The sequence below is a fragment of the Delphinapterus leucas genome, chromosome 2, assembly GCF_059928025.1.
Source record: "Delphinapterus leucas isolate spDelLeu-1000000601 "Yukka" chromosome 2, BTC_Dleu_Yukka2, whole genome shotgun sequence".
Classification (NCBI taxonomy): Eukaryota; Metazoa; Chordata; class Mammalia; order Artiodactyla; family Monodontidae; genus Delphinapterus; species Delphinapterus leucas.
The window spans coordinates 20,418,216-20,441,758 of NC_143130.1; the positions used below are offsets into that span (position 1 = coordinate 20,418,216).

General features: G+C 40.4%; 1 protein-coding gene across 12 annotated transcripts in view; it reads left to right on the forward strand.

The window, feature by feature from the left end:
• The window catches only part of USP6NL (USP6 N-terminal like), a 208,228-nt gene that overhangs the window by 127,985 nt on the left and 56,700 nt on the right, over positions 1–23,543 (forward strand). For 11 of the 12 annotated variants that reach the window (XM_022580293.3, XM_089906509.1, XM_089906504.1 and 8 more), the window contains 2 exons: positions 7,323–7,362; positions 18,429–18,509. In XM_022580293.3, the coding sequence (XP_022436001.1) occupies positions 7,323–7,362; positions 18,429–18,509 (121 nt within the window). The remainder of the gene's footprint in view (positions 1–7,322; positions 7,363–18,428; positions 18,510–23,543) is intronic. The other variant, XM_089906512.1, reaches the window with a different exon arrangement.

Below are 23,543 nucleotides of genomic sequence, written 5' to 3' on the forward strand. Positions count from 1 at the left end.
AATGATATCAGCATATCCGAAATGTTCTCCTGCCTAGTTCTAATTAGAAGACTTTGAATTTCAGCAGACCAACAGAGCAGTGTGTAACTGTGATGAAAATACTGTCCCTAAGGGAAACCCCCACTTCGGCTTTTTTTTTTTTTTTTTTTAAGTAAATCAAACTTGGCCACAGATGTGACAGGAAATGATTTTACATTTGTGTGGGTTAATGTGCAGATCTGAGGTATGTGAATGCTGTTTGGAAGGACATTTCGAGCATTTAGCACTGTCAAGATCAGTGGGTCCCAAAATCTCCTGCACATTAGAATTAGTTGGAAAATGTTTGTTTGTTTGTTTGTTTGTTTGTTTAAATAGATAGCTGGGTTGTATCCCAGATTCTGATTCAGAAGGTAGGATACAACTCAGCTGATTTTGACCTCCCCAAGTGTTTGTGATGGGCGTGAACCACTACAAAGGATGTTATCATAAAATGGTCTAATATAGGACAAAATATGTATGAAAAATCCGTGCATTCCGGAAGGGTCTAGGAATTAGCTAAATTCTCTTTTCTCATTGCTTGAAACAACTAGGTTCTGGCCCAAGAGCCTAGCCTGTGTCTACAATCTAAAAATCACACTCAGTTACTCCATGTTTCTTTTTACCTCTGTGCTGAGGTCCATTTGGCTCTAGTGGGAAAAAAAGTCACTCAGTGATTTACCTTAATAATATTAGCTAATATTTATTGAGCGCTTACTGTGTGCCAGGCACTGTTCTAAGCTCTTAACATGGATTATTCCTTTCAAAACTTCTTTGGGATAGGTACTCTTTTTGTCTTTTTTTAGATGAAACTGAAGCACAAAGAGATCAAGCAACTTGCCCAGGTTGCGCTCGCAGTAAGATTGGGGAACTGACCGTGGCAGCCTCAGGGCAGAGCCTGAGTTTTGACCTTCTGCATTCTATTGCCTCTGTAGTTTTAATAAGAGAAACATCGAAGAAACTCTTCGAAATGCCTAGAAAGAAAATTAAAGGGGGAAAGAAGAGTGCCTAAGGAGAGGGATCTGTTTGAAATGATCCCACTGGTGAGCTCACCGTCTTTGAAAACGAAGCCCAACCAGTCCTCATACTGCCTCCCTAAATTTTGTATTAACTCCATGGTGCAATCCTAAAGCAGGCAGCACAAACAAAAATAATGAAGCATAGAAATGGATTTTAGTGTGATGTTAGGCTTTATTGAATTTCACCAAAGGCATTGATTTTTGTTACAGTGCTTCATTTCAGTGAGACACTTTCTCCCAAGGTTGCTGCTGGGTTTTTTTGCGCTATTGAATAAAGTCACCTGGCCTAGGCATTTAGACGTTGCTCCCTGTCACACCTTGATCAAGAGTGTTTCTTTCTGCTGTCTTAGTTCTTTGTAATTTCTGATTGGTTCTGTGATAAACATGCGTTTTAAGTGTCAAGGTCAATAAAATGGTACAAAGTAACTTTGCAGCCTTCTCTGAAGGCTGCTGACTTCATATCTAATTACAGTTTTTGTAACTTAAATTACTTGTTATGATATGTGGAGAAGGATGACAGTAATTAACAAATACAGTATAGGACTAACTTGGTTTTATAACAGATTTCACAATAAATATAAAAACTGTTGCCAAACCAGCCTGGCGTGATGCTGGAACAGGGTCGTCTTTGTTTAGTACACAGAAATGGGGAGCTGTCCCTAGCTGCATGCCTGTGATGGACTTGTATCTGGAGAATGGAGAAATCGAGCTTATTTAAGAACTTAAGAGAACTTTCAGTATTTGAACTTTCAACACTTTTCTGAAAAATAGTCACTGTCAGCCTGCTCGACAAAGAATGCTTGGTATTTGGATAATCATAGATAATGCTTTTAGGCCACAAGTTATTAATAGAAGAATTAGAAGGAAATTGTTTCAAAAATAAAGATAAAATTAATACCAAGCTTCAGATTTTCAACTACTTATCACAATGTGTATATTTATAAAATTTAGCACATTGTCTGTAGTTTAATGTGAGTATATAAATATTTGTAAGCCAGAATAATGGTGTTTTTGTTTTTAAAGAATATCTGTTTTAATGACGAGGCCTTGAGAACTCTTTCTACCCATCCAATAATTTTGACTAGAGTAAATCTAAACTTAGGCAAAATCTGCTACAAAATCAGAAATAAAATTTAGTATATTGAATAACTGATTTTCACAAGTTAACTTTTATGTTTCCAAATGAAAGTTTATCTCGTAGTTACAGAAATACTCCATTTGAGCTATTGAGAAATTACAAGCACATACACTCTAATTAGTAATTATTTTAAGCTTAATAGCAGATAAAAGAAAATAGATCCAGGTAAGGTCCCTGTGTTTCCAGTGATGCCTATGTTGTTGTTTTTACTTTGTGTATTTCTACAAGGCGTAGCTTCTTGCTATCAGCTTGGTGTTTTCTTTAAGCAGTCTCTAGGTGCCTCTTTCCATTAGACGACAAACCTTCGTTTTCTAAAGCAGCGGTAGGAAAACATTTTCTGTAAAGAGGCAGATACTAAATACTTTTTGGCTTTGTGGACCATATGGTTTTTCTTACAGCTATTCAACTCTACCATGGTAGCCTGAAAACAACCATAGACGATATATAAATGAGCATGGTGGTGTTCCAGTAAAACTTCATTTACAGAAACAGGCCGATGGCCAGATTTCATTCAGGGGCTGTAGTTTGCTGATGTAAAGGAACACTGCAGTCACCCAGATTTTGGTCTTCCCTTTCTTCTACTTGGAGGATATTTAGGTGTCACGGTAAGAATGCATACATGAATGCAGGCATGCATTCATCCTTCCCTTCATACATTCATTCAGCAACATTAGTACACTCCTGCAGCATGCCAGCCATGGTGCCTGAGGCTGCCACAGTGTTTTACGTGTGTATGTATACATTGTGTATAGCTCTTGATAAGGCATGTTCCCTGTTTTCTCTTTAGAAGGCTGTGAAAGAGTGTATGCCAACACAGAGACTAGAAGAGGAAAAGTTCTTTGGAGATCAGTGTTGAGCACATAGCAGATTTTGTATGAAAGATTTTAGAAATGGAGCAATAATGCAAGAAAATTCATGAATGGATCACATTCTATCTATGAGGTCTTAAGACTTTATAAAATTCAACATCCATTCAGGATAAAAACTCATAACAAAATGAGTATGGAGTGAATGTACCTCAACATAATACAGGCTACATGACAAGCTTGCAGCTAACATCATATTCAGTGATGAAAAACTGAAAGCTTTTCCTCTTTTCCTCTAAGGTCCCCACTCTCACCACTTTTATTGAACATCATATTGCAAGTCCTGGCCAGAGCAATTAGGCAAGAAAAAGAAATAAAACACATCTAAATTGGAAGGAAAGAAGTAAAACCAGCTCCATTTGCAGATGATATGTCTGTCTATATAGTCTCTGAAGACTCCACTAAATGTTGGAACTAATAAACGGATGCAGTAAAGTTGTAGGATATACAATCAGCATACAAAAACCAGTTGTATGTCTATACCCTGATAACAAACTATCAGAAAGAAATTAAGAAAACAGTCTCATTTACAATTGTATCCAAAAGAGTAAAATACCTAGGAATCTCAAGTTAACCAAGGAGATGAAAGACTTGTACACTGAAAACTGTAAGACATTGATGAAATATAAGTAGACACAAATAAATGGAAGGATATTCCATGCTCATGGATTGGAAGAATTAATATTGTTAAAATGTCCATACTGCCCAAAGCAATCTACAGATTTAATGCAGTTTTCATCAAAATTCCAGTGGCATGTTTCCCAGAAATAGAACAGTCAATTATAAAATTTGTGTGGAACCACAGAAGCCCCAGAATAGCCACAGCAATCTGGAGAAAGAAGAACAAAGCTGGAGACATCATGCTTCCTGATTTCAAACTCTATTACAAGTTACAGTAATCAAAACAGTATGGTACTGACATGAAAACAGACACGTAGATCTGTTAGAGTCCATGCATATGTGGTCAGTTAATTTATAACAAAGGAACCAAGAATATACAAAGGGGAAAGGACAGTCTCTTCAGTAAATGGTGTTGGGAAAACTGGACAGCTACATGCAAAAGAATGAAATTGGACCACTATGTTATACAATACCCAAAAATCAACTCAAAATGGATTAAAGACTTGAACATAAGACGTGAAACCATGAAACTCCTAGAAGAAAAAGTAGGTGGTAACCTCCTTGTCATTGGTCTTGGTGATGATTTTTTGGATTTGACACCAAAAGCAAAGCCAACAAAAGTAAAAACAAACACAAACAAACAACAAGTGGGACTACATCAAGCTAAAAAGTTTCTGCATAACAAAGGAAACCATGAAGAAAATGAAAAGGCAGCCTACTGAATGGGAGAAAAGATTTGCAAATCATATATCTGATAAGGCAGGGGTCCCCAGCCCCCAGTCTGTGGACCGGTACCAGTCTGTGGCCTGTTAGTAACTGGGCCACACAGCAGGAGGTGAGTGGCAGGCGAGTGAGCAAAGCTTCATCTGCTGCTCCCCATCGCTCGCATTACCACCTGAACCAATCCCCCCACCACCGTCCGTGAAAAATTGTCTTTGACGAAACCAGTACCTGGTGCCAAAAAGGTTGGGGACCACTGTGATAAGGGATTAATATCCAAAATATACAAAGAACTTATACAACTCTAGCCAAACAAACCCTCCAAACAATCCAATAAAAAAATGGGCAGAGGATCTGAATAGGTATTTTTCTAAAGAAGATGGCCAACAGGTACATGAAAATGTGTTCAGCATCACTAATCATCAGGCAAATGCAAATCAAAACCACGATGAGATATCACCTTGTTCCCGTTAGAATGAGTATCATCAAAAAGACAAGAAATAACAAGTTTTGCAAGGATGTGGAGAAAAGGGGACCCTTGTACACTGTTGGTGGGAACGTAAATTGGTATAGCCACTATGGAAAATAGTATGGAGGTTCCTCAAAAAATCAAAAATAGAGCTACTGTCTGATCTAGCAGTTTCACTTGTGGGTATGTATCTGAAGGAAATGAAAACACTAACTCAAAAAGGTATCTGTACCCACCATGTTCATTGCAGCATTATTCTCAATAGCCAAGACATGAAACAACCTGAGCATCCATCAGCGGATGAATGGATATGGTGGATATATTCAGGGGAATATTATTCAGCCATAAAAAAGAAGGAAATTCTGCCATCAGTAACAACATGGGTGGACCTTAAAGGCATTATACTAAGTGAAATAAGTCAGGGAAAGACAAATGCTGTGTGATGTCACTTATGTGTGAAATGTAAAAAAAGGAAAACCCAAACTCATACATACAGAGAACATACTGGTGGTTGCCAGAGGCGGGGGTAGGACCAGCCTGGCACAGACCATGTAGCCTGAGCAGATATTCGCACCATTCCACAGACGTGTGCAGAACTTGGTTCTGATTCAGTGTTGAGAACAGGCACAGTTAGGCCTGTTAGTCTTGTTTAGTGAATAGGCGGACACTGAAGAGCTTGTCCTCTGGTGGCAGCCAGAGTTGGCACTTCATTTGCAGTTAGGAACGTTGAGTGTTCAGTGTTAGGTCCGGACCTGCTCAAATCAGCTGCACAGAAGGTTGCTCTTGCCCAGGGCAGCCCAGCCCACTCACCCCAGATACGCCATTGTTGGTGCACACAGAGGTTGCCAGATGTTCTTATTCTTTCAAGATGTCCTTGCTGACCTCATCACCTAGCAAGTACATTCCAGTAGTGTTGACAGGCCGCCTTCTGCCAGTAAATGAAGAATGGATGGGTGCCATTCATGCATCACTGGTAATTCATGCATCACTAGTAATCAGGATTACAAATCAACAGGGAAAGTTAGACTAAGAGCCTAACAAAAGCTATTTAAAAAAAAAAAGGTGAATAGGCACTTCCAAAAAAAAAACTTATATTTAATCCTTAGATATTCTTTTTCTTGAGAATTGGTTTCTTAGCCTGTTTTTCATATACTCTTGCACAATCTGAAGATAGATACTTATCTAAGTTTGGACCCACTGGGTTAGATAGTGCTGAACATCTCTGTATTAGGATAAGTGATGGTGTCTGAGTGAAAATGTTAGTTTTCTTATCTGTGAAATGAGGGGGTTGGACTATCTCTCTGAGATCTCTTTTGGCTCTTACACCTTTTGGTCAGTTTCATTGCTGTAGCTTCACGCTTCACCTAGGGACTCTCCAGAGTAGCAAAAGAGTGCTTTTGAAAACGTTGGACTCTTGAATACTAACATATTGTACTCTTAAAAGTGTTATTATCTGGTGTCAATAGAAACTAAGGGAAGAATATGGATAGTTCTTGTCAAAACATCAGTACTACTGATAGAGCAACTCAAAGTACATAGCACTGTTTACAGATAGTACATGGTTTTCATATTACTGACAATTAATTCAAGAGTCTCAGAATGTTTTATATTGCAGGTGGTATCGCAAAATTACTGTATCAGAGAAATTGATTTGATCTTTTATTATATTTACATTTTTAAAAATTATTCCCACTGAAGTTTTGACAAATGAAGCTTTCCTTATTTACAGAATAAAAATTGAAGTTTTCTTTTTAATTCATAAATCCATGGGAGGCAGTTTTATTTCCTTATACTAATTTTTTTGAACAATCATTTGTTACAGGCTGTAGTTGAAGACAGAAAGTGGAGGTGATGGTCTAGGGTAGAGGTTGGCAAACTATGGCCTATAGGCCAAATCCAGCTCACCACCTATTTTTGTAAACGTTTCATGGGAACAAAACCACACTCTATTTACATGCTGTCAGTATCTGCTTTCACAGTACGACATCAAAGTTGAGTATTATGAAAAACACTGTGGGGCCCACAAAGCCTAAAATATTTACAATTCAATATTTACCTTTGCAGGAAAAGGCTGTTGACTCCTGGACTAGAGCAGTGTTGTCCAGTAGAACTTTCTGCAGCGGTGCAAGTGTTCTCACTGTGTCTGCACTGTTCAGTATGGTAGCTGAACCATGGCTAATGAGGCTCCTAACTGAAAGTTTAATTTTATTTCATTTTAATTTACATTTAAAATTAAACAGCCACCTGTGACAGGAGATGACTGGATTGGACAGAGTGTGTCTAGAGATTTGAAGACAGGGGACGTGGTTACAGAATAGCTCATTGTTTTATGTTAAATTCGGTGGAATGGAAGCTTACGTAGCTCTTGAGATGATAAATAAATGGTTGTACATCATGTTTACCTACAGGCTTATAATTTTTTAAAAGTTTGCTCTGGTTTCAACTATTTCACATCCACTGTTTTTCCTCTGCAGCGAAGAGGAGCTCCCATATCATAATGCAGCTATGGAACGGGTAAGTCCAGCTCTGCGTTTGTTTACAGTTACCGGGGGATTACATTCATCAGAGGAATAAAACCTGCCACCTTTGTGATTGTGAGTGCCGTGTTATATGTCAGTGCTGTAGTCATCGTTAGAATTTGACCCTCATGTTTCTTACTGTAAGAAAGTAATTAAATTAATGGTGAAATAATTTTAGATTTTATGGAACTTCTGATAGGTACTTGGAAAAAAGGAGAGGTAGGCGTTAGCAGAGAGTGCATTGTGCACGGGTAGTTCTCCATCGAGGATGCCTCAGGGCTCGGGCCTGGTGAGAGCACAGAGCTTGGGAGCAGTGAGAGCCTGGGCCCCTAAGGTGTACAAGTTTCACGGGTGCCTCTAAAGCACCGTGTGGCTCCTAAAGCCGTGGTCCAGACCAGCAGCTTTTTGGAACATAACTGTGCCATGAGCTTTTAATCACATTTTCCACAGACAACAACAAAAAGAGTTTGCTGTAGTCAAATAAGTACATGTGCATTTTAAAGACTTAAAAGTCTTACATATAGTAAACTCATCAGTTTTTTGGTAACTCAGTGGTTCCCCTTTCTTCATTGCACTTGGCTGGGGAGCTGACTCCATAGCTGGGTGTGCATGAGAACCAGCGACTGAATGTTTAAGGTTGCTCAGAGCCTCCCTCCCCCTCTCCATTGTTTTATGTACCTAAAAATGAATTGTAGAATTTATGATTTGAGAGGGAGGCTATTGATCGGGGGGATTATTCTCAGTTTGTTTATGTTTGATGGGGGAAGGAGGCTGGGTTTCAGACAACGGAGGTAAAATTGGAATTGGAATTTGAAAAATATTTTATAAAATCTTTCTAAAATAAAAAATTTCCTGAAAATTAGAACTGTAGCATAACTCTGGATAAAAAGTGCCATTTTACATATACCGTGTAGAGAGCCCTATAGGTACTTCCTGCGGTTAAATTTTCTTGTGACTGCCTGATTCTGTGTCATAACCTTGATGTTTGGGCAAAGAAATTTCTTTCTCTTAATAAAGCTCTATTACTGCTTAGCAACTATATATCAAGCATGGGTCTAGAATCGAGGCCATAGCCTGGAACATCAGGATCAAATTCGGCATAGTTTCTGCTCTGAGAGGCTGGCTGTTCATCCAGTGACTAGAGGCAGGTCAGGTGAGACAGTAGTGGGAAATGATAGTGGCTTTCAGGGGCATGGTGTGTGCAGCGTGCCCTGGCAGTGGTGCTGGTGGAGAAGGCGGGCCCCTGCGGCCCAGGGATGCAGGAGAAGGAAGTGACGGCACTTTCTACCAGTTCTGCCCCTGGTGAACTTCTACCAGACCACTTGGAAGTGGGCACACAGGGATTTGCTTGTGTCCACATTCTGGCCATTCTCTCTCTGTTAGTGCCCTGACTTGGATAATCCGTGGACCCTCTGGATCCCACAACTGTTATGTCTTTATTCCCTCTCTTCCCAGCTCAGCTCTGCCACAGGCTGGGACCGCCCCCTCCCCCCTCCTGCCCACTTCTCCTGGGCTGAACTTTGTGCCTCTGCAGCACCTGCACCTGAGCGGCTCAGTGCAACTGGGAAAAGACTCCCAACTGGGGTGACTGGTTTTACTTTACATCCATGATCACAAACCTCAGCTGGATGTTTATGCTGCCTGGACATCATACCGCTTCCTCCTAGTGAATTTCTGCTCCCATTTTAACTAGTGCAGCTTCCTATTCCCTCTCAAACCTCCAGTACCTCTTTCTCTGGCCTTGCCCAGCCGATGTGCTTGCTTCGTGTTTCTTATTTCTTATCTCTGCACTGTCACACCAAGTAGTCAGTTCCCAGTGACCCACCCGCGCATGTGATTGGTTGCTTAGCCTCACTCTCACACGTTCCCACTTCTTGGCCTTCAGAACCCCCTACTCTCCACATATTCTTCTTTCCTCACTGGCTGCTCTTTCTCCATTTCCTCCACTTGTTCCTCCTCGTCTCATGACTTTATCCTGAGCCCATGGCTCAGGCCTGGAACTTCTCTTTCCTGTCTGGATCTCCTCCTCGGTCATCTCATCTAGTCTTTTGGCTTTAAACGCCAGCCCCCAGACTGTGTGTGCATTTCAGTGTCTAGACTTAGTGTCTGGCTTACTCCATACACTCAGATGTCTTAAAAATGTCCAAACTGGGGTTTCTGTTATTCTCTTCAAATCCATCTGTGAACAAGTTTCCCATCTCAACCAGTGGGAGCGCCACCCTTCCAGGTTTCAGTCTAAAAACTTCTGAGTTGTGTTTGACCATCCCCACACCTCATGTGTCAGCTCGGCCTTCTGCTGCCTGGTCTGCTGGAACCTCTCTTCTGGGGCTTCCAATTCCTTTCTTCTGCTAGTGTCCGCTGTCTGTTCACCACAAGAGCCGGAATGATCCTGTTGAAATAAGAGAGAGCATGTCACTCTTGATGGGAACATCCTGCCTGCTCTCCAGCTTATCCACAGTAAAAAGGAAGGTCCTTAGAATGATCTCAGAACCCCGTGTGACTGGTTTCCATAAGTCTCTCCTCTCCTGCTCCCATCTCTTGCTCACCCACCGGCCTCCTCAGTGTTCCCTGACCAGCCCGCCATGTTCCCTCTTTCATGCTTTTGCCTGGCTGCCTCCTCTCCTGGGGAGCCCCTCCTCCTACCCCCAAGAGCTACAGGGCTCGGTCCCTCATCTCCTCCAGGTATTTACTGTATGACGCCACCTTCGGAATAAGACCCTCCCTGGCATCTCAGATCTTACGTTGGGAACTCCCTCCCCCTTGCATGTCAACTATCCCCCTCTGTCCTTTGTTTCTCTCTTTAGTACTCACACTGTTTCACTTACTCAGTATTTTACTTATATCTTTATTTTGTCTGTTTCCTCACTAGGATGTAATCTCTGGGGGGGGGGGGTTTCATCTGCTTTGTTCACTGTTGTATCCCCAGAACCTAGAGCAGGGCACATAGTACGTGCTTAATAAATGGTGGCTGAGTGAACGACCAGGTGAACATAAAGACTGTGTTATGTCATTAAACAGGTGAATTTAAAGGTTGGCGGAGCTTGTCCTTTCAAATGTTGACAGTGTGCTTTATTTGAGAAATGAGGGAGAGAAGAGTTGGAAGGTACCTTATCCATATTTGGCAGAATAAAAATCTGGCAACCCACTGTTGACTTTTCTCTCCAATGCCACCTCTCTTCCCCTTTCAAAACGAATTCCTGGTCCAGAAAATCCAGACATGTGGGAACCAGTAGCGTAGATGATTCAAGAAATGTGACAGTGAAGGAAAGAAGAAATATGAGACAAAACCTAGTTGGAGAATGCATGCTTGAGGGAGGTTGTTTGTTTTTAATTTTTTTTTAAAGAGATTTGCCTGTACAGTAAAAGACCTCTTATCCAATGCAGTTAAAGTTATAATTAATGGATTGTTTGCTCTAAACAGTTTAATATAACAGGGAATCACTATGAAATGATACGCACACCTTAATAATTTAACGTAAGACATAGTTTTATGTTCCCTTGTCAGGCTTTTGCTGGGAGCAGGGGTTCTGAGGCTGCCGACTGAGACTCCGTCCTCCCCTTGTCTATAAACTGCACTCATATCGTGTGGCCCAGTTGGTTTCTTTAAAGTGGAATGAGAACTTTAGACACATGCAGAGCAGTCTGAGGCTGGAAACTTTTTAGTTTATCAGGATTTCCCCCAATTTTTCTAGTTTCAGTTTAGTTCATATGTTCTTCAGTGGTTGCCTAGTCCTAATGGCCAAGGTCTGCCATTTCTAGGAAGCTAATAAAAAATTCTGCATATTCATATGCGGCATTGAATAAAATCAGTGGAAAGGATAGCCTTGTGGAAGCGTACAAGTGTTCATCAGTCTTCACAGAGCATCCACTTGCAACGTGTACTTCCTGCCTGCCGTTCGGGAAGACTTGTACACTGATGCACAGGCAGGTCATCGGGGCTTTTGTTCCAGCTTTGCCAGTGTATTCCTTCTACATAAGGTAATTCTCTGTTTAAAATAGGGTGTGGAAGGCAGGCAGTCCCTCGTAAGAGGGTGGGTGTTGGTGTTTGCAGACTGCTTTGGATTCCCCCTGACAGTCACTGAAGCAAATAAACACACATACTTATTATATTTACTCTGCAAAGAACACTATTAATAATGGATTATATTGTTTCTTTGAGCTTATTGATGCTTTTAATAAGGAGGAAAGGATATGTAAAGCTATGAATTTTCATGGATTCAGCTACTCCTTTTTGCAGTGCAGTATTTTGCATGGCTTAACAGAATATTGGAGACTTTTCAGATCTTTAAAAATTATATTTTAATTTTATGAGGTGTGAAATCTTGCTCAAAATACATGACTTTTCAATATCATTATTCTATCAAAACACGACTCTTTGCTTCTTACACTCCTTATCCTCTCCTGACCTCTGCTGGTGAGGTCTAGTTGTGCGTGACTTGGGTCAGCTTTATCCTCAGTCACACATCCTAATATTCAAAAAAACATCTGACGATTTGAACTTCAGTAAAGTTCTAAGACTTCTTATTCTAGAAGAGAAGGCTATTTAATATCCATCCATGCATTGTGTATATGGGTAGCCTTTACTGTCTAGCTTATAAATCATGTTACTAGTGGGAGGAGCATTGGACCCAATGCAAGGCAACTTCATACTATGTGGGTGATGCAGCAGTTGTTAAATACTTCCTATTCGACTGGTCCTGTATAGGATTAAGGTATAGTCTCAGATCACTAGAGGTTGAGTGATCTCAACAAAGAAGATATTGGTCCCATTTTTAATCGTTATACCCTCCTTACCCCAATAGGAGGGGCCAGTCCTGATTCAGAGGGGATGTGAATTTAAGATGATCAGGTATCAGATTGCAAACTTCAAATGGAAGTTTAGTCCTTTCCTGAAAACAGCTCCTGGGGAAGAGTGTACAACACCGTACCATTTCCTAATCAGTGGAGGTAATGGAGAGATAACAAAGGGAATATAGGATGGAGATTAAGACCTCTGCATCATTTTCCTTTTGATATATGTTGTTCTGACATTCTCAGGGGAGTAGAATTTTCTTATACTAGGGTCTCCTATATGATTTTAAAAATTTCAGTGATGAGCACATCTAGTACCCAGATCTTAGTTTTGGAATACCATTCCCCATTAAAAAGAACCACTGTTTCTTTAAAGAAATGGATGATCTTGGTCTAGGATAGAAAAAAGTATAAAGTGAGCGTGAATTATATTGTGCCAGATCAGTCATGTCTAAAGGATCTGCCTGAAGAGGGGAAATCTCCAAGCAGATAAGAGGCAGTCCAGCCAAATAGGGGGCAATTTGAGCTTCAAAAAGAATAATGATGATAATAATAATGGATTTTAACACATTGAATAAAATAGTCCTTTATACCTTAGTGATATTAAAAATGGGGAGGGACTTGAAAGGAAAAACTTTTTAATAGAAAAATATCAGTTAATAATATAGACAGAATCATAAGGAAAAAAAAATCCACCATACCATTTTACCACCATCAGAATCAGAATTGACTCAGACAGAGATTATAGTGGATGAGAAGACCACTGAGTAGAGCTGTTAAGGAACAGGATGTCCATACTATCTCAAAGTGCACCACCCACATTACTTATCAGTTACACAAAGGAATTTCTCTATTAGTTAGTGGAGAAATTGGGCAAATACCACTTAACCAAGGGATCAAAAGTTGTATCATTGATAATGGTACAAATCAGCATGATCTGTCACTGGATGTGATGCCATAAGAAGGACACAAAATCACCTGTGTAATAGTCCCACCAAAATCTAGGGGAAACAGTTAGCAAAGCCAGATAGTGTGGACTAGGCTCTTCAAAAGTCAACATCATGAAAGACAAACAAAGGCCAGGGGACTGTTCTAGAGCAAAGGGAACTTAAGAGATGTGCCAGTGAAGGCAGTGTATGTTCCAGGGTTGTATTCTGAATTCCCCTCTCCAACCCACCTAAAGGAAAACAGCTTTAAAGAACGATTTTGGGGCAAGTGGGGAGTTTGGTATATGGACCGTTTATTACCAAATAACGGACCAATTTTAAATTTCTTGAAAGGGTGTAATAGTTGTACTGTGATTATGTAGGATAATATGTCTTGTTTTTAGGTGTTACATACTTGAAATATTTGGAGTGTTCACGACGTCTGAGATTTTCTAATAGATTAGCGCCCCCCACCCCCCTACAAAAAAAACCCCTAATATAAATAGATTAAATCTGGCAAAATGTTAATAATTGATGGATTTTGGTGAAGCATATATAAGTATAGGGTGCATTGGTCTTCCACTTTTCTGTAGGCTTGAAATATTTCAATAAAAATTGGGAGAAGTAAGATGTCAGTGTATAAAGGCAACAGAGTTATTAATATCAGCTTTGTATAGATTCCTAACATCAGTAGTTTCACATTTTAGCAGCACTTTGAAAAGCGTTGCCAACATGATGGAATGATCCATATCTTTATTATACTACATTAGAGATACTATTGTACTTATGTTTACTTCTGTATTATAGTGATCGAACTGCTATCAAAAGTACTTAGGATTTTGGTTGGTCTAGTCATATTCATTCTCCTTCCCACCCCTCTGCTTCCAAGACCACAAAATGCTATTACATAATTGCTTCATAGTATTGTTTGCTTGTCTCTCTTGATGTAAATTATGTTTAAAAATGTTTATTTAACTTTTCTTATACACCAGTCACAGTTTTAGGTGATGAAATTAAAACAAGAGTATATGATATGGTTCCTGTACTCAAGGAGTTCATCCTTTAATAATAATAATAATAATAAATATTTGGGCATTTAGACCAACTAGAACACAAGTGGTGTTAGGTGCTATAACAATAATCATAATAATTCTCATTTTATAGATAGGGAAACTAAGATACAGAAAGATTACGTAACTTGTCCCAAATGAAACAGATAAGAAGGGGCAGAACTCAGGCCAACTGAGTCCTTAGTCCATGCCATGAAATGCTGAAGAAACAGTTTATTTTGCCTGGAGGATGGAGGAATTTGGAAAAGGTTTTGAACCTTTGACATTTGACTGGGTCTTGAGAGGATGCATAGGGTTTTGCCAGATGATGGTGAGGAAGAGCATCACAGGCAGATGAAAAGCAGACGCTGGTCAGAGAGGCATGAAAATACATTGTGTGTTGGGAATGACAAATAGTTCAAGGTGGCCAGATCATAAAAGTAGCAGGAAAAAAAAAAAAAAAGTAGCAGGAAGTGAAACTAGAAGGTGAGTTTGGGCCATATTGTGAAGGGCCCACCGTGTAGAGATTTGAACTTTATTTGTAGCTATTGAAAGATTTTAAGCTAGGACTCACTTTTAAAAGGTCATAGCAGCGTGGAGGCTGGCTTGAAGCCACCCAGGGCTACCTGTGAGGAGTTACTGCCCTCATCTAGGGATGAGGAGTGACAGAAAAAGGGCAGAGGATGTGATGGAAGCAGAAGTGGATGGGACCAGCAGAGTGTAGGTTGGGTGTGGAAAGAAGACACAAGGAAGACTGAAGACAACCTAAGCTTCTAGGTTGATTGACTTAGTGGGTGGTGATGCTCTTAATTCGTAGTAGGAAAGGGAGGGGTAATTAGCATCATGTTTAGGGAAATCGTTTTGGGTGTGCGGAGTTTGAAGTATCTGCTGAACTTCTGTGTGAGATTCCAACTTGCTGTTATATTCTAGTCTGTTTTGGTGTTACTGAGTCCATGGCAAGATGATGTTCCTTAGCCTGTTTTTCTAGAGCATTTAAGTTTACATTTGTCACATGTGTTTTCAGTTACTCCTTACCTCAGAATAAATTCTGGAGTTGTTAAGCTATAGCATGTTTGCTGATAAAGTATACTGTATCCATTTATTATAGATTCATGAGTGCATGCAAGTCTGGTGTAGTTGATCGGGCAGAGTTATGGAGTTAACACTTAAACCTGATTGAACTACTGATGTATAATTTTAAAATCCTACAGCCTGGGAGCTTTACCAAAGTGTATTTTTTTTCCTTTTTTTTTTTTTTTGCTGTAGGGGAAAGAAATGTATACTTAATGGTTCTGAAAATTGTGTGCGTCTGTTTTATCCTTGCATGTGAGAATGTGTAGCATTTAAAATAATCTCTCTGTATATATGATGAGCATTAGAATACAAAAATGTGCCTTTAAAGAAAAGAATAGCTATTTCTTAAAGTGATTTATTGACAATTTAATAGTCATAACAATGAAAGATAGCAAAAGACCTGCTAGATCTCAGCAGGGTTTTTCCTGGCAAAGTGTATGTTATTGTACTCTTGGATGGGCTTGAATTATTTGGTGTTTTCCTGTTGGTGGAGAAAGGGATTATGCTTTGAAGAAGTCGGGGGGCGGGGGGGGGGGGAAGGGCAGAAGAACAAGAAAGTACCAAGTGGCATCTTAGATCAATCTTAATTTTTCACAGCTTGGCTTTCTGTAAAGTAACATTTAGCAGAAACATTAATTAGATTTCAGAGCCCCACTGAGTTTTAAAATTAAACGTATTTCTGGAACCATCTGTAAGAATTTATTTCTAATAATATAATGAAGAATATGCTTAATCTTTTGAAAAATGAGAATCATAACAGTATCTTTTGCTCACAAGTGATCATCTTTGGTTATGAAAAAACCATCAAAATTTTTAAGAGTAAAGAAGTAATTAAAGAGTTTTAAGGATATGCCTAAAAATAAAATTTCATAAAAGTATTCTGATTGGTGAGAATCTTTTCCTAAATTCAGGACTTTCTTTGGGATTTTATGCTTCTTTTGAATCTAAAAGTATTGATGGTGGGCCTATGCCATCTGCCTGTTTGAGGCTGGATTGAAGACCGTCGATGAGGAGCTATTGCTTCCATCCAGGAACTGTGATCCCCAACGAGAGCAGGGACATGATGGAGGCAAGAGCGTAGGATATGGCGGCCTGGAGCGCAGGTCCTGGGGCCACGCTGCCTGGCCTTGAACTCACCAGATGCGGGAACTTGGAGAAGTTGATTAGACCCTTTGTGCCTCTGTTTCCTTATTTGTAAAATGGGGGTGATTGGGCTTCCCTGGTGGCGCAGTGGGTAAGAGTCCGCCTGCCGATGCAGGGGACACGGGTTCGTGCCCCAGTCCGGGAAGATCCCACATGCCGCGGAGCAGCTGGGCCTGTGAGCCATGGCCGCTGAGCCTGCGCGTCCGGAGCCTGTGCTCCGCAACGGGAGAGGCCACAGCGGTGAGAGGCCCAAGTACCGCAAAAAAATAAAAATTAAAAAAAAAAGTATGCTCATTACACCCTTATGTGGTAGGTATAATCACCCCCGTTTGGTTTTTTTTTGCGGTACGCGGGCCTCTCACCGCTGTGGCCTCTCCCGTTGCGGAGCACAGGCTCCGGACGCGCAGGCTCAGCGGCCATGGCTCACGGGCCCAGCTGCTCCGCGGCATGTGGGATCTTCCCGGACTGGGGCACGAACCCGTGTCCCCTGCATCGGCAGGCGGACTCTTAACCACTGCGCCACCAGGGAAGCCCATGAGCGTACTTTTTTGAGCATAAAATGTATCCTCAGAACCATTTTCTTTCCTGGGTAGTCTTCCATTTCATTTACTTTTTAGATGCACTTAATACACTTAGGCCTTCTGAAAAGACAACGCTGGGATCGAGGAGAATTAACAAAATAGCAGAATCTCAGCTCACTCATAAGAAAGAATTCTGTTGAGTTTTGTTCTCATGAAAAGGTCATCATTAGGAGTGGACCCTGCTGGGCTCTGTGCCAGGCAGTGGGGAAGCAGCAAACATCTCGGCCTTCGTAGATGGAGTAGTCAGCGGGGAGGAGGTTAGGTGTGCGGCAGCGAGGGGCCTCCTAGGCTGAGCGGCCTCCTAGGCTGAGCCCCCGGAGGAGAGACTTGCTCACCTGGTCATGGGCACAGGGGTCACCCAGACTTCTTGGCTGAAGAGGGTGTTTTTTCCTGCCTGAAAGGACAGAGTACAAATGGATTTTCTGAGGGTAGTTGGGCTCCCAAGGTAAAGGGACAGAGGGCTGTGCACACCCAGTTCTTTTTCTAAATGTACGAATCAAGTAAGTCACTCTACCACCATAGGAATGAATAAGAGATTGGAGAGCCCACCCGAGTACTTAGGAAAAATACCCCTTCTCCTTGAAACCAAAGAAGTGTGGAAGAAGCCTTTTCTCTACCATCTTCCCCGTTCCCAGCTTTGCCCCAAATCTTAATTTAGTGTGACAGCCAAGACCCCCGCCTGTGTGTTCAGCCTCAGCTCCGGATGGTTCCTTTTTTACCCCCTACACTGCCGCATTGTCGAAGAAATACATCTGTCCATGCTTCTCGGAATGTTCTTTCCCATGTTGCACTTGATAAAAACCCTAACCCTCTTCCAGTCCTTCATTTATACTCGCCTCCTCTGACGCCCCTGGGTGGGTTCTACTGCTCCCTCCACAGCACTTGAGTCACCGTCTCTGCCTCTAGGTCACAACACTGCGTATTCCATGTTGAGTGCCCTTAGCAGACCGTGAACTTGCCTTGGGGCAGCAACTATTACTTATTTTTGTACAGTTTTTCACTAACATAGTGCTAGTTATATGATGATCTCCCCCCAGTAATACCCAATTCTCCTTTACAAAACCACCTTTGTCACCGAAAACATTAAGATGCCAGAAATCGGTAAAATGTGAAAGAAGAGAATGGAATTTTGAAGTTGTGTTTTTGATGCTTCATAAAAATATTTCAGACTGTTTTAAAATTTCCTTTTGGCTTAAATTTGTACAGTAGCCAGCGTTTTCAGTGATTAAAATGTTAGAAAATTTAAGTGATCCCTTTCTCTTTACCTGTCCCAATGGAGCATCTCCTTCGTGTCTTAACGTCGGCGAGGGGACACTGTTGACACAAATGTCATCAATTATACAACTTTAAAAAAAAGTTAGGATATTTGCTGTCCAATATAGCATGACTTTTTTAGTAGTCCTTTTTCAGCAGCATTTTCCTTGACATTTTTTTGTAATTTGTAAGTAAAAGAAGCCTGAAACAAACAGTAACAATGAATTTCAATTTTATTTTTAGCAAAAGCACCTGGAAATTGAAAGAACTACTAAATGGTTGAAAATGTTAAAAGGATGGGAAAAATACAAGAACACTGAAAAGGTAATTAAAAATGTTACTTCCTTATGAAACTATACAAATTCAATGTGGATTTTCCCAGTAAAAGTTCCTCTTTAATTATAAGAGTATTACATTCATATTCTTAAAAAATTTTTAAGTGTAATTTAATTGAGTGGAATGCCTCAAATTAGGAGTCTCTGTGCTGTCACAGAATAGCCAGTTCAGATGGGTTGCAGGAATTGAGAGGATGTGGCGGACAGTCCAGAGGTCAGCTGGCTTTTGGGGATGATTGAATTCCGCCGCTTGGTTACGTTGCCTGTGATTTCGTTTCTTTCCGTCTTGCTTCTCTGCCTACTTCAGTGTCGGCTTCCTGCTGAGCTTGGCTTCCCTTTGGGATCAGGATTATTGCCGTTGTTCGTATCCCCCTGTCTCCCTGCTCAGAAGGAGAGAGGCCTGGCCTCTGAAAGCTTTCCATGAGGCAGGAGCGTCTCCTTGTCCTAAAGCTTCTAGCAGACCACCCTCGCACCCCGCCCCAGATCTTTTTACCCCGCATTGACTCTGTGCTGTTTTGAATCAATTTGTAAAAATGCATACATCTATTAATATTCCTACTAATCTAATCAGTAGGAATTCCTACTAATTCCTACTATTCTTCCTTAAATATTGGGAAGCTGTGAAGTTCCTAGTGGTGTAAGTTTTCCAAAATTCTAACTTTTGCTTGAAAGGGCAGATGTTATCAGGGGCAAAAATACTGTCAGGTATTTTCCTTAAAGTGGCTTACTTCATTTATTTTTGAGAAAAATGTCTGCTAAGTACCCAGTGTCAACAACCACGATTGGCTGGTCAGTCGTTCTTTCAAGTAATGATGGTGTCCGTGACCAAAGCAGTTGGTTCAGATCGCGATTCATACAATTCATAAATGCTCTTTCTTGAGGCCGACACTCTGCTCTGTGTGCGTTCCACCTCATCGCTAAGAATTTTAATAAGATGTGTGTATTCAGGATTGAGATTGAATGAAATTAATAGTTTCTACTGCTTCGTCAAGGGCATTCCTAAGCGAACTGACCTCTTTTTTAAACTGTGAGGAAAGAATGCAGTGACTGCCAGCACAGTGCTTCCTCTGCCTCAGTTTGTGCTGAGGTACCAGGGGCTTCACCACCATGGCTTTTGTGCTCCCAGTGCCAAAGTCAACATAGGGAAAGAGGCAAATAATGGTTTAGTATCATTACAAAAATAGTCTTGACCTCATGGCCCATGCCTTGGGAACTGCTGACATCTAAGCCTCGGTTTCCTCATCTATAAAGTGGAGATAACAATACCCATTTCAAAGAGATGAAGATTTAATGATTTCATGCATATAAAGTACTTGGCATTGCACCTTGCATATAGTAAGCATTCAATAGGGTTGACTACTGCTATCCGTTTTTTGAAAGAAGGTTGGGCAGTAAAAAATATTTAAAGGGAAAAAAGAAACCTTCCATAATCCTACAGCAAAACACTGAGCTGTTAGGATTTTTGTCTGTTTCCTCACACTTCTTTTCCATGCATTGTATATTTTTTCCTTTTTACATTGATATAAATTGTTGTGTGTCAGCCTTTACCAACAAGAATTCCAGGGAGCAGCAGTTCCTTGGGGTCTAACGGATATTACACAAAAGCATTGTTGCCTAATGGTTAAGCAGTAGACTATCCTAGGTTCAATCCCTAGCTCTGCCACATTACTAGTAGTATGACCTGGAGGAAGGTATTTAACCTTTTTCTGCCTTAGTTTACTTGTCTGTAAAATGGGGGTAATCACAATACCTCCTTCACAGAGTCGTTTTGAGGACTAAATAAGTTAATTCATGTGAAACACAAAGAATAGTGTCTGATACTTAATATGCAGTCAGTAAGTGTTGTTTATTATTACATGAGAAAGGGGCTTTCTGGTTAAATAAAGTTGGGATAAAGCTGAACCGAGGTAGGCAGGTTTCTTTACTACAGGGTGCCTCATCATCTTTAATATTATAACGTGGTTGAAATTTTCAAGAGGGACCTTAAATTGCATGACACTTATTCAGCCATGAAAATCTTTTTGTCATGGGTATCTCACAGGAATAACGTCACTCTTCTTTTTGAGCATCCTAAATATCCCTATTTAAATTCCATTAGACTCTTACTATTTTATTTCATCAGGAGTAAGTTCATTTCTGGGTTGCTGATTTCATTAAGGTGCTTCAAGAAGAATCCGTTCAGAGTAGGATGTTGGTCATGACCCCTGTGCTCTTGTTTAACATTCTGCTTCTCAGACTGGCCTAAAACTGACAACTACTTCACCTGACATCTTTGTGGAAAGGTCTCTCAAGCGCTAATTACAGGATCAGTTTTGATGTGCTGCACCTACACTTTCGTCTCAGCTTCAGTTCAATAAAATATTTGTAGAATTGTGTGGCTTTATACATATGTCTGAAAGTATATAAGCCTCTGTAAAAATGAGCATTCTACTAGGCTGTTACGGTCACAGCAACTCTGGCTAACGTACTTCCCAGCAAGAGGGATTTTAGTAGAGCTCTTCCTTTCATGAATAATTTTAAAGTATTTTCCCACAACTATAATGCTAGAATTATTTGATGATATATATGGTCCAGTCTGGTATGAGGTAGAATGTACCTTCCAAAAGAATGCTGCTCTCAGTTCATACCCAGTTTTAAGTTGCATTGAAGTTAAAAAGTAGTATATATTTTTCTTCTCTTCCAAAGGAAGGTATAAGTTTTCTCTCAACAGACTCCTTACTTATGCAGTAGTGGTACAAAGAAGTATCTAAAAATATCTTGAAATAAAAATATATAGCTCTGATAAGAATATTTGGATTTTTAGAATATAAGATTTAATGAAAAATAGTTGCCATTACGGTTGCCTGTGTTTTCACAGTGACTGCCCCCCGTGTACAGTCATAGTGTATTTTTAAAATACAGTCTATTAAGTGAAGAGATGAAGTTATCTCTGCTAAGTAGAGGCCATTCTGATTTAACGAGCCATTATATAATTGTGTCTAAGCTCTGTCACAGCAGAGTTCCTACTACAGATACACATTTTTTTTTCTGGTTAAATAACTGAATGGACCTTTGTTCGTCAGGTAACTAACAGACTCATATTAGCCAACATTTGATTGTACTGATGTGAAAATGGAGGCACGATGTTTAGAAATAAATTTCTCAAGGCCATTATTAGTGACAAGCAAGAGATGCTACGTCCAGATACCATCTGTTTGCTAGCTCTCCCTTTCGGTGTTTGTCAGTAAAAGGCCGGAAGGAAATAGAAAGTGGTTGTAAGAGGCATTAGGGCCTTGTGGATTCTAAAGCTTTCAGATCCAGGCTCAGGAGACGTGGGCCTATTTGGAGACGGAGACAAAGGGACCAACGGAGCGGGGACGACTGAAGGAAATGAAGGCAATGAAGAGCACAGGCAGCTCAGAGAGTAAACTTTTGTCTCCTGGAGTTCACTTGCAGTTTTGATAGTCCCGCCAAACTGAGCCAAACTTGCTGGGCTGAAAAGCTTACGCACTCGCAGCCATGCTGACGCACACTAAACATTTATCCCTCTTTTGAAACCAGTAAGGTTAGAAAGACGTGGTGAAAACATTAGGTCAGTTGATGGAAAAAAATTTTTCTTTTTTTTAGTTGATGGATTTTTAAATGTATCTGTGTGACTGAAATAGACCGCTTGATTTTATTGGCAAGTGAACAGAGATCATACCCATAAAATAAAATTGTAACAGAATTTTAAAGGTAGTACTTTTCAAATTGGAATATTAAAATATTAAAATCCAACATATAAAAGTTCTATATATATCATGATTATTCAGACTATGATCTATGAAATCTGACTACTTGAATTTCAGTTCTTCTTCCACAGTGTATTAGTTGTGTGACTTTGAGCTTATTACTAAACCTTTCTACACCTGATTTTCTCATCTGTAAAATGGACATGATAAGCACTGTACCTACCTCTTTAGGAATGTAAAAATACTACGAGGAATACTTTGATCTAGAAACGTATCTCGGCTCCTAATAAATAATCATAAAATGTTAGTGTAACTGGTGTTACTAACATTGCTGTTACTGTTTGATTTATCACTATCTTTACCCTCGTCCCCACCCTCATTTCTCCTTCCTGGAAAATCCCTGCATATCCTTTATGTTGAGTTTGTTGTCATCCTCTCTAAAGGAAATCTTTCCTTACTCTCTCCCACAGAACTCACCCCCCTTCCTCCATTATAGTATCTCTGGTATAGTCTCGGGATGAGAGCCCCAGTGTTGGACCAATAAAGAAGTGACCACCACAGCAGATTCACTGCCCCTGCCCCCAACACCTTTATCCCTAAACTGTTTCTGGTTCCCCTTAGAATCTCGTGTCTGTTCCGTAAGGGCCAGCTGCCCCCTGAAATCACTCCCCCAGATTAGACAGCGTGGCGCCTGCCATTCTCCCATTACCACCCGGGCCCACCTCTGGTGGGGGTGATGTCTCTATCACGACTTGCCCCTCAGGGTGTGATACTCAGCTCTGATAGGAATTAACATATGTGACCTTATTACAAAGGATTATGTTTATAATTATATGATTCTATGATTATCTTCCCCACTACACTGTGAACTCCACAGAACTTTTTCAAGTTTGTATCCATAGTACCTAGTAAGCATTGGCCACAAAGCAGAAAGTCATTACAGTTTCTGTTTACAATGAATGAACGAATGTTGTTCACTTTCGAGTTGGGATGACCAGCTGTCCCCCTCTACTGATAAATTCTACTACTTTAATAAAGCTGTGATCTCTAAGGGGCAGTGTGATTTGGCAGAAATATCCTGAAGCAGGAGCAGGAAGATGGAATTCTTGGCCTAGGCAGGCCACTTCTTTGTCCCTTGATTCCCTTCCTTTTAAACTGGAGTAGCACCTGCCCTGCTGACATTACAGAGCTGTCCTAGAAGGTGTGAGATACTGCTTTGTCAATTGAAAGATTCTCAACAAGTGAAAACTGTGCTACTGTTCTGGAGAATAAGCAGATTTTATTATAATTGTTGTGCTTTGATACGATTCCTA